This window comes from Lytechinus variegatus, chromosome 9, assembly GCF_018143015.1.
Source record: "Lytechinus variegatus isolate NC3 chromosome 9, Lvar_3.0, whole genome shotgun sequence".
Lineage (NCBI taxonomy): Eukaryota > Metazoa > Echinodermata > Echinoidea > Temnopleuroida > Toxopneustidae > Lytechinus > Lytechinus variegatus.
In genome coordinates this window covers 33727187-33738964 of record NC_054748.1, presented here as the reverse complement: position 1 = coordinate 33738964, position 11778 = coordinate 33727187, and the positions used below count along the sequence as shown (strand labels likewise).

Here is an 11778-nt window from a genome sequence, read left to right as displayed (position 1 = left end):
TTTTTTTTTTGGTCTCTTCCCTCCTCATGCAAACATCAATAATAATTTCAGATCCTAATTTTTCCTCATCTTCATACATTCCAATCTAAATTGTTTCATCTTAAAATGATCAAATCACTGATTGTGCGACCGGATGACCTGACAATAAAATCAGTCCCAGGGACATGTTTCATTTAACCATAAATAGTTTTTTAAATCATGGGCGGAAATCCCAGGGGGAACAAGGGGACGTGCCTCTCCTACTCAAAATAGTAGGGGGACACAATATCAAATGTCCCCCTACTATTTGTGATCTTATGGTAAGAAATATATCATTCAAAATCGAAATAAGCCATGTATTTTAGGACAAAATGACCTTATTTTTGTGATGACAACCATTTTTTTTTTGCTTGCCAAATTTATTTTCGTTGAAATGAAATTACCATTTTTCATCATTATCATCACCATCATCATCATCACAATCACCATCATCACCACATCATTATCACCATCATCATTTCTTCATCCCCATCCTCACCATCATCAACATCATAATCATTATTATGTCATCATCATATCATTACTATCATCGTCATCACCATCACCACAACGCTGTATTTTCCCCCGACGAGATGTTTTAAAAATGCTTCTATTTAGCGTGAGGGGGGGGGGGGTGAGACTTAAAGCCCCACAGGGGAAAGGCGACAGGACTCACAGAGACTGTACAAAAGTAGTAAGGTGTGGGGAGGACTAGCTTTATAATCATGGAACGGAAGGGGTGATATAAAATTACACGACCCAAACCTGTCATTTCTCATCCTTATTTCTTCCCCTTTCCTCCCCTGTATGTCTTTTCATCCACCCCTCCATCTGTCCTTCTTCCCGCTTCTCTCACCCCACCTCCTCCATCTCTAGCTTAATTCTCACTTCCCTTCCTCCTCATTTTATCTTTCTCCTTGTTTCATCCAACTTCCCCCTCCCTCAACTATCCCCTTCTTAACCCTCTCCCCCTCTCTCCGTTCTCCCCACCCCCTTCTTTCTGCTCGTGTCCATCTCTCTCTCCCCCCCCCCATTCTCTCACATTCATCCCCCCTCTCTCACTGTTCTCCCCCTCATCCCCCGCGCTCTCTCTTCCTCTCCATATTTCATAATTTTTTACCAATTCTTTCTTCCATTAAATCCTCTCCTCACGATTCTACTTGCAACAAACTATCTAACTCTAAACAGACATACACACAAAGAATTTCAAATCGTTGAATTAATCAAATTTCCTTCAGATATATTTTGTTAATTATTGACATACTTCAGTTTCAGAACATACATATAGTTACAATTTCAGTAGTACTCTAGTAATTTCCCAATAATTTTAGACTAAAATATCAACTGCTCAAGTAAAATCAATTAATTTCCCCCAAAGATATTAATTTCACCATGTACCTGTATAAGAAACAGCATTTTTCAAAAATATTTTTGCCATTGTTATTTCAGAAACAACAGTTTTGTCAAAATATGCGATCAAATATATCAATAAACCTGACTTAAATGAAATTGTTTTCTCATGTCAAAATGAAATAAAGCCAACAGAATAAGTTTTTCTTTCTTTTTTTCCAAAAGGAAAATCTACATCCCATTAAATTCCAATGACAATCAATGAAAGCTTTCGATGCTCAGAAAAACTGCCATAAGATATGTTTAGGCTACATAGATGTAGATAAAAAATATAATCTGGACATAAAATATCTAACTTTAAGAACTGAAAATCAAACACTGTACTTCAGTAAAAAGAAAGCAATACATTTGTAAATAAAGCTCAATAGAATTCAAACAGATCATTTTTTATGACGTGGAAAAAGTTTCATTAGGGTTGCCAGCACTGGCAAGTTGCCATTTCCATTCTTTAACAGTTACCATAGTAACAGTCAAAGAATGGTAAATAATCTTCAACCAATCATAACCAAGGATTTTACTGAAATAAACAGAGCTTACAACTTTTATGGAATGGTTTCCACGAAAACATTCTTTGCTATTACAATCAATTTTTCTAATGAAATTTAAATGAGGTGATGTGTAAGCCAACAATTCCCAGCAAATATATGCCTTTAGTTGAGCACATGCGAATCAGAGTGCATTGTCACTCTATTGCATCATTTTTTTATGGTGACCTATGCAAGGCTTTATGGATCAAAACAAACAAGATATATTGACTGAAATGATAGTACAAAGACACTACAAACAAAAGATAGATAACCGCATAAAATATGAACTCATTTACATTCTATTGCAACTGGGGTGCTGAAACCTCTCATCTCAAAATTTTAAGATATACATGTATGGGGGTACATGACTACATGCAGCTAAGAAAAAGGCTGTATTTTTAGAAATATGGCAATGTTGGTGACCTCTTATTGTCTGAAAATAGTCTCTGAATAACAGTACAGAAGTCTTCCTACATGTAGTCAAAAGAATGTTCCCACTTGTATGCAAAAAGACATTATAAACTGGAGATTTCTCCCTTTTTTGTGGTAAATTTCAGATAAGAGGTTTTAACATCTGACTATGACAGAGGTGACTGATCAGAACACACACAAAGTGTATACACATTTCCAAACACACAGGGTTATATGTAATATGTAAATGTTTAACTGTATGGTAATAAACACGAAAGTATTTGAGGAAGTCAAAAACATTTTTTTTTAAGCCACTTGGTCTAATCAATTTACATGCAGTTTAACTCCATGTGGTCTTAGACTAATGGGGCATTGCAAGAAACTTGCGATCAATCGCAAGTCTATTTTCGTTCCCGAAATCAAGCATATGCCGCTGCAATTAATTGCAAAATTGTGATTGATTGCTAATCTGCTCCATGTAACAAGGAGTGTAATCTGATTTGCTAAAGCTAAAAGTGATTAAACAATTGTAAAATTGTAAAAGAATATTTGCGATTGATTGCAAATATTTTCTTGCAACACCCCCTTAGACCAAGAAAATTGGCTTAGACTAAAGCATCTTTGATACTACATGTAGATATTTATGGTCCCGAGTCATACATGTGTATGAAAATCACTTGACAAAAATGCAATTCTTACGTTTATTTCAATATGATGTGGTGGTGTTGTATACACAGTACTTTGTGTACATGTACATGTACATACCAGCAAATTCCACTCGTGTTACTGGCATCACTTGTCAGTTGTCACAGTGCATGTACATGTATAAATACCCATGCATGTTGATGTGTACCTTTGTACATGTACGTGTACAACAGGTGCAGTTAGGCATACAGTACATGCATGGCTGGGGACACATTTTCATGTACTACCCCAGGTTAGATGTGCATTACATTTTAATGTGAATTACATTATATAGCCACACACATGTAGACGCCCTAGTCCCTACAATGAAATAATTCATAAGCGTGACTGAATAATTGTGCTATAAACTGATATAAAGGATCACATCATGTACATGTAGGTCAGGAAAAGAAATACTCAATCCCTATTTATTTTGAAGTACAAATTTCAAAGCAATTTCTACAGAAGTTATGATTTTTCCTTTACCTCTCTTTACATGTAGTTATAATTGCCACTTCCCACTCATCAATTATCATTCCTTTAAAAAGGACCCATGTTAATAACCCTCATGTAAACTTATGATAAATTCAATTTGAAATCCACTTCATGTATACATGTAGTGTACATGTAATGCACAATTGCCCATGTAAAGACAAAAGCTGCCCATATCATGCGAATGTATGTGTACATGTAATGCCATCATCATGATCCAGTAACACAAAATCTTGTCATTGATCATACAGCTGATTTGTATGCTTGATTTCACACAATGATCAATGTCATCATACTTGAAAATACCAGCCCTACGGCTACGATTAAGCGCTAAGCTTTGTGTTTGAATTGGGTACAGATCGCGGGGGGGGGGGGGGAGTTTCATGAAGCTGTTCACACATGTAGTTCTAAATTTAAGAATCACTTTTTGAACGACTGGTGACCCTTTCTTGTGGTAAATGATATTCACAATTAAATGTTCATAGATTATTATTTAGTGTGTAAGAAAGGATCATCAGTCATAACTTACCAACAGCTTTATGAAACACCAACCTGATGAAAATAACAAGAGTACAATTTAATAGAAAAAGGCACTTAATTTAAACATACAACAAAGAAAAAGAATATAAGGGCTCAGTAAGCAATTATTTACAACTGATTAGTCTCCTGGTTCATGCAAATGAATACATGAAGCTAGAAATTTTGTAGATTAAAATCAATTGTAAAACTAAATGACCTATTATGTTAAAGGACCTAAATCTACACCCCCAAAAAGGGATAAATTGAATAAGAGTTACATGTACATTAAAAAAAAAAACCCAGATATTTATATCAAACTCAAAGGCAATATGAAAAAAAATGAAATATTGCCATACAACCAGGAAAGGGGTAGCTAAAACAGGAAAATGGCTGTGTCCAAAACAAATGCCCCAAGAGTCAGTAAAACAAAATTCTGTTTAACTTGCTGTACACCAGGCCTGTGTACACGCACTCACTCAGGGAAATAAAATAAAAGGCCCATATACATATTGAATCAAGTCATTACAAACTGTCCGGAAAAAAAATATATTTAGGCTTTCTTACCTATTTAAAGATAAATATAGAAGATTCACTTAATCGCAAATTTAGTAAGAACAAACAAATGTTGTGGGTAAAAAGCAAGCTTGGGAATGGGCTCCATGTACATGTAATTGTGAATAGGACGGTCTACAGAATTTACAAACCATTTGTGAAAATGGCTTAACGACATGCAATTACATGTACGAGGAAAACTTACATGATGGGAAAAGTATTACTTTGCTCGAAGAAAAAAAAAATATGCATAGCAACAGAAATTTAACTGAAAGAATCAAGTGTCCCCTCTCCTTACATCTCTATGAGTGTCTAAATTGTTCTCAAAGAATCAACTCATTTACAAACTAAAATAATTAACAAAAAAATAAATGGAACAAATATATAGCATAATATCACAGAATACACATTTAGGAAAATAATAATCAATTTACTTCTTGACCGTCTAGGTGTCATCTGTCCTCCCCCTCTGCCATTCGAGATGTGTAGACTTGCTCCCGATGTGTGTTTGTGAGAACAGGGTCGAGTACACGAGAGAGTTGATCAATGCGTGCCTTGAATCTCATCCTATCCCTTGCACAGGCTTGCCAGTCGTTCTCTGAGGCCTGGGTGGGGTTGGTTTCACAGGACGCTGGATCCTTCTCGACAAGGACGATGAAAGACGAGTCGGGGCAGAAGCGAACCTGCGGATATTTTGATTAACGAATCAAGCAGAATAATCAAGGATATTGCAACCTAAGTTATTGTATGTACTGCGTACATGTAAGTTATTACTGAAAAAATGGTTTGACGGCTTTTAATGACATAACATCACTTATACCTTGGTCACATTTGATCTACGGCGGCCGTACGGCGAGTCGACAACAGCCGTTTTATTAATTTCAATTCAAACCACCTACATGTAGTTGGTACAAAAAATGTTGAAACGGCTGTTTTCGACTAGCCGTACGGCCGCCGTAGAGCAAATGTGACCATGGTATAAGGCATCAACACACCAATAACATTGCGCAATGGTGAAAAAAGCCAGGTAAAGGTTATTTTACAATGTGAGTCATACAATGCATGGGTACTAGTCATCTGATGCAACCTTAGTCCTTGTTGCATGTAAAGGAAAGTAAATTAGTTCTACAAAGATTGTAAATCCTGACATACATCAAACATGTTCATACACATAAACTAAAATGTACAAGGATCCCGGGGGGCCACTTCCATTCACGAGTGGATACCATGCGCGACCATGGGGTCTCGGAAAGCACCCTAAACACGTAATTTCCATATTCTGAAAATGCACCCCTTAACAAGTATTGGCGTGTGAAACCCTACCCTTAACAAGTATTGGAAACAAAATGATACTCTTGGCAAATATTCCCTGAAATGAACCCCTAAACAAGTACAGGAATGTTTTATTGTTACGGGTCCTTCGGTCGTCGGCTTAACCTTATTTGGTTTAGTATACGACCCCACCTTCTACACCTCGCGCAAATCGGACTCTAAACACGAAGTTTTGGGGCCAAAAGAACATCCTTTTTAAAACATTCTAATTTGTTTTATCATCCCCGCAAATTCGACCCTAAACACGTAATTTTCCTAGCGAAATAGATACCCTTTTTTCATAATTTTCGTGTTTTTGACACCCTTATCACGTTACGTACGTAACGTGCCCTATCGTGAAAAAGACATCCTTTTTACGTGTTTTTTTGGTCGCGCATGGTATCCACTCGCCAACGTAAGTGGCCCCCCCGGGACAAGGATGAAGCATTCATTGTAAAAGCTCCAGTTACCCCCCCCCCAAAAAAAAAAATGTACAAGATTCAGACTGCATGGAATGAAATGATCACATTTGTATGGGATCTATGTACAAACTGACACTGTGTACATTCCCAGAACCCCAGCGTACACGTTATTGTACAATGTCCATGTATCTCATTGTTGTCATTGTTACATGAACTATACATGTAGTACATTCACACTGGTTTGAAATATAGGCCTAAGAGCCTAGTGACCCAGTGGATAAGTCTTCTGACTTTGAAACAGGGTCGTGGGGTCAAATCCCGGCAATGGCGACGGCGTAATTTCCTTCAGCAAGAAATTTATCCACATTGTGCTGCACTCAACCCAGGTGAGATGAATGGGTACCCAGCAGGATTAATTCCTTGAATGCAGGAGCGCTGACAGGCAGCTCGAGCTAAAGCCGGGGTAATAATAATATGTAATAACAATGTGTCTCTAGATAGCTGGCGCTATACATAATGCCTATTATTATTACGTGACTAGGCATTCGGCAATGAGTGTTTCTACAATGTACACAATTTTACAGCATTTATCAAATCAAGAAAGCATTATGAACAATCATTTTTTTATGACAACAATTTTTTTTCCACAAAAGAGAAAGGGAAATGTTTTGCCATTTGCCTCAAACCTCAAAATTCCTTACTTTCTTTGTATTTTGTAGCATTTTTTTATTGCATTTCTTTGATTAATATTTTTTTTGGGGGAGGGGTATGACTCTGTTAAGGTTAATACCTTTTTGGAAGCCTTGTCTTGTGGAGTCAACTGGTATCTCCGTAGACAGCTGGCACTGGCAACACGCTTCATAGAACCTTCAGCGACTGTGGGTGATCCAAGATCAATATCATCTCTGGCCCCATGGACCCTGATAGTAGCAATGTCAAAGATTTCAATGTCGCTCTCCCTGGAAGGCAATCCCTCACATATCCGAGGTAGTGTCTCTTTCCGTTCTGTTGATGCTAGCAACAAAGTCCTTAGTCCTTCAACAGAGTCTTTTCTCATTGGGGTTGAAGGGCTTGAGGCGGGAACGCTGGAAGACAAATTAGAATCATGGCATTTCCAGGCCTCCATGGGACTGTACGGGTCCCTTGGTCTGTTGAACGAGTCCCAGAGAGGATCATCCTCTAGGGTAGAGGGATCATCAAGAGTGTCCCAGTCATCGTCGTCATCATCGTCATCGGATGAACTCGAGGTTGAACCAAGGATAAAGGCCACTGAAGGGTGATGACCAGAATCGGAATCTGGCTTCTCTTTGGGTGTCGAGGAGAGGCTGTCTCTCAGTTCCTGGAGCTGAGGATCGGACAGCTTGAATGATCTTGGAAGACTGGTGTCAACATCGTCAACAGGACTATCATCCCCACTATCATAGTCATCATCACTATCCGTCTCTGACCAATTGTCCCCCTCATCTGTTCCAGAGTCTATGTGGCATTCTTGGAAAGACGACTTCGTGCCAGGGTGACCCTCCTGAATACTGTCACTACAGCGCCAGCCACACAGAGGATTGTATGGGTCATCGCTTGCTGTGAAACTCTCCCAAAGATCTGCATTTGCCTCTACTGCACTGTCTGAATCACTTCCTGATTCGGGATCACTGCTGGATGAAAGAGCCATCTCTTTATCTTGAGTGCTGGATTGTACCTTGTAGTCGGCGAGAATAAGTTCGATCGATGAGTGTCGTTCATTAAACTCGCTTTCTTCATTCTTTTTACTGCCATCTTTACGCTCATTTGTAGTTTGACAATTTTCATTTTGAACAGCAACATTTTCCTCATCTGCTTTTACCATGAGACATGAAGTATTAGACTTGCTGAGGTCACTAAAATTTGCAATACGTTCCTCAGCTTGACTAGTCTTTACTAAGTCTTCAGTCCGTTCTGGTGAAATTATTGCACTACTGTCAACTACATGTCCTATGAATTCTTCTGAACCACAGTCAGCAGTTACTAATGTTTCATCACTTTTAACCTCAGATGTGTTGATTTGCACATGTACAACAGTCTTGTCAATACATGATCTGATTTGACTGGAGATTTGGACACACGTTTCAGAGGAAGATGTTACAGAAGAACTGCTATGATCAGCATGGCATCGAGACTGAGACTTGGGTTTTGACTGAGGAAATGTTCTTTGCCGATTTCCATGTCCATTATTCCACTTAGGCTTCTTTGGAGGAGATCGAGCTCTCTGGTTTCTATTCATTGGTCCCTGGTGGGCAAACCCTTGCATCATCTGGGGACCTAGCAACTGTTGCCATGGAAAAGGAGGAGGAGGGGGAGCAAAGTGATGGAATCCCTGATGATAAGGAGGATGACGTTGATTATTCCCACCCATCATTTGATGCCAAGGATTACTGTAGAGGTTCCTTTGATAATTTTGTGTCGATGCCAGAAAAGGGGATTGGTTCATTCCCTGGTAAGGATGGAAGATTGGCGCATGGCCTCTATCCTGCGGAACAAAAGTCCGTCCCCACTGGCCTTGGGCGTTATGACGGGGTGGACCCATCTGGCTACTCTGCTGCGAGTTTGCCATCGGGTTACCCCAATGCGGAGGGTGTTTCGGCATGCTCATGTTGGTTAACTTTTCTGCTACAGAATCTAAAGTGGCAAGATGAGAGTCTGGACTATTTGACAGGGTCCCTTGCGACTGCATCAAGTTTCTGGTCGTCTCCCTCCGAGGAGGATGCCAAGTTTGATTTGACACTCCTAACGGCCCTAAGGCAGATTGGACTTTGTCAAGTAGACCACCACCTTGACGAGTACACGTAAACTTATTGTCCTGCGATTGAAATCTGGGCTGGCAGTGATTTGATGCTTGTTGAATTTCAGGGGAAATTGCTCCGTTCAAATCCTCGCAGCTGCTTCCTGAATTCTCTCCAGTGCTATCCAAACGGAAGAAAGTTGGCCGATTCTGATCTCTCCAGTTCGGATTCTTACTTTGATATTTTTGTGCACAAGGATTCCCTCGTCCACTTCTATAGCTATAATTTTGCTTCTCAGATTTTTGTCTTTGATGTCCATGATGAGACATTCTACAATTACGGACTGCAACGTCTGCCATTTTTAACAATTATCTTATCCTGCTTATAGAAAAATTAAAGAGAATTCTTGTTTGAAACTTCAGAAATTTAGTCTCTGACTTATCAGTGTCTAACTTAGAATTTAGAGTCTAATATCTTTGCTCTATCAAAGATCAATTTGAAGTTGAACTTGATCATTCACATTTTGAAGATGGGCCGTGTTGGCACCGACATTTTCATGAGGAACAAGAGAATGAACTTGAAATGAAGACATGAAAGCTAAACTATGCCAAGCATGCCATGTAAGCTTCATCTTACTGGAACGACAGATAGGAGGGTTGGCGTCTGAATTCAGAGTTTTTATGTCGTGAGGAAATGTTGGCCTCAGCTTAGGCCTACATCCATTCATACAGCGCATACAAATCTGTTCACCATTCACTTTGTACACAGTCGATGGCACAGATACACGAAAAATTGGAGAGGTGTCTGCAAGTGCAACATATTGTTCAGGAAAATCCAAGTTGTTGACGATATCAGAGTTATCTTCACAATTCGCGGTTTCGGACAAAACATTTGATAAATCTTCCACATCCATTTCTTATCGTAGAAAACTTAAGAAAATACAACACAAGTGAAGCTTTTGGTGTTCGAATACTACGTGCGGAAATTCATGATTACGAAATTAGATTGGCTGTCATGTTAAAGTGTGTTAATGAATGACCGTACCGGCGGTCGGCAGGCCGACTCGACTCGACTGTCTCCGAATGATGAATTGCGTCATTATTAGCACATGACGTCATGTTTAAATTTAAATTTCAGACGTTGAAAATGTTAATGTATCCATTCAATAAATTATTTTGTGAAAAATAATATCGATTTGTATTTGAAAATACTTCATCAACTACTAGCTAAATATTCTTGTTCAAGAAGCCCAGTTAAAGAGAAATTGTACAGTGTAATTTAGAAAAATATAAAATGGAGCACCATCACAGTTTGCAAAAAGACTAATTTTCCGGAAACTAACGATTAGTCTCGAACACTTCCGAAACATCTTTCGGGATCGAACGGGCGGGGAAAAATTGGGAAAACCCAAAGAATGCTGAATAACAGTGTGATGTATATTTCATCACATAACACTATTGGAAGCCCTTATATTTCGCAATACGATACTGGTTTAGGATTATGCTAATGGTCTAGGGGAAGTGCCAGGCACTTTTCCTATCCATCCAGAGACTCTGGCTTTTAATTTTCTCATATATTCACCTAATGCTTTATTATTATATGAATATACATATATTTATTTGTTTACATTTTTGTTATAGTTTTGCATCATGAATTCATATTTGTGTTGTGTTGGGGGCAAATATCTTGTCTTTTTTTTATAGATTTGAAAGGGCAAAATTCCCCCCAATAATACTTAAAGAAAATTATAGACCTTTAAACCACAAGATAGGCAGATAATAGATGTAAAATAGTATTCGGTTTTATTACAAATCCTGGTAAGATGAGGTAGCATCACATATGTCACACACTCTTTTCATTTCTTGAACATGAATATTTCAAATAATATTCAAACTTTGATGGATATGATTATTAAGAAATTTAAAAAAAGAAAGACTGTGTCTACACCCCTCTGCTGTTCTGCATTTATCACGATAAATTACAGGCCATATATAGTATGAGTTTATATGAGGACCATCAGTATATAAGCCTATATGTAGTGTTAAAATAAGAAAAAAGACATAACCTGCAACCAAAAATATTCCATGGTCAATATAAATGCACAGCACTCTCCCCTCATATTGGGGGGGGGGGGAGGTTGTCTCCTCTTTAGTCTCTCGATCTGACCTCCCTCTATTTCTTCTTTCTTTTATCTTTACCCCCCCTGTGTCTCTCCCCCCCCCCCCCCTCTCTTCCCCTTCTCTCTCTTCCCCCTCTCCCCTCTCTTACATCATGAATACAATGCAAGAAAAGACTCTAAAATGAGAAAATATAATCATTGTTTTAATGATAAATTGAGATTGTTACATTGACTCAATACATGAATATAAATAATATAATACTGGCAGAAAATAGTAGTCTTTAGAATACATCCCCAAAACATTGAAAAAGTGAAAAAGAAAAGTTAAATAATTTACATACAATAGAGTAGACTAGACAGGAAAAAGTTACAGACATGACATATATCTCTTTTAAGATCTCTTCTATAGTGACTGTTATTTTCCACTTAAAGATAACTATACCAGTTGTGATAACGATATCAAAATGAGTTCGAAAAGAATCCAATAAAATTACCACCCAAGTGTTTGTATATATAAATAAAAAATATGTGCAAGTGGACTCTGGAAAACAATATGA

The 11778-nt window shown here is 38.2% G+C and overlaps 1 protein-coding gene across 2 annotated transcripts; it reads right to left on the bottom strand.

Annotated features, from left to right (window-relative positions):
• Positions 1–2358: 2358 nt before the first annotated feature.
• LOC121422034 lies at positions 2359–10118 on the bottom strand. Of its 2 annotated transcripts, XM_041616839.1 has the most exons (3): positions 7137–10118; positions 5048–5296; positions 2359–4094 (listed from the first exon to the last, which is right to left on the bottom strand). In XM_041616839.1, exons 1-2 carry the CDS (start codon positions 9459–9461, stop codon positions 5066–5068), a joined length of 2556 nt encoding a protein of 851 aa, XP_041472773.1. In that variant the 5' UTR covers positions 9462–10118; the 3' UTR covers positions 2359–4094; positions 5048–5065. The 2 variants fall into 2 exon arrangements, with proteins under 2 accessions (XP_041472773.1, XP_041472772.1); XM_041616838.1 differs by having other exon boundaries at positions 2359–5296.
• Positions 10119–11778: the final 1660 nt, after the last annotated feature.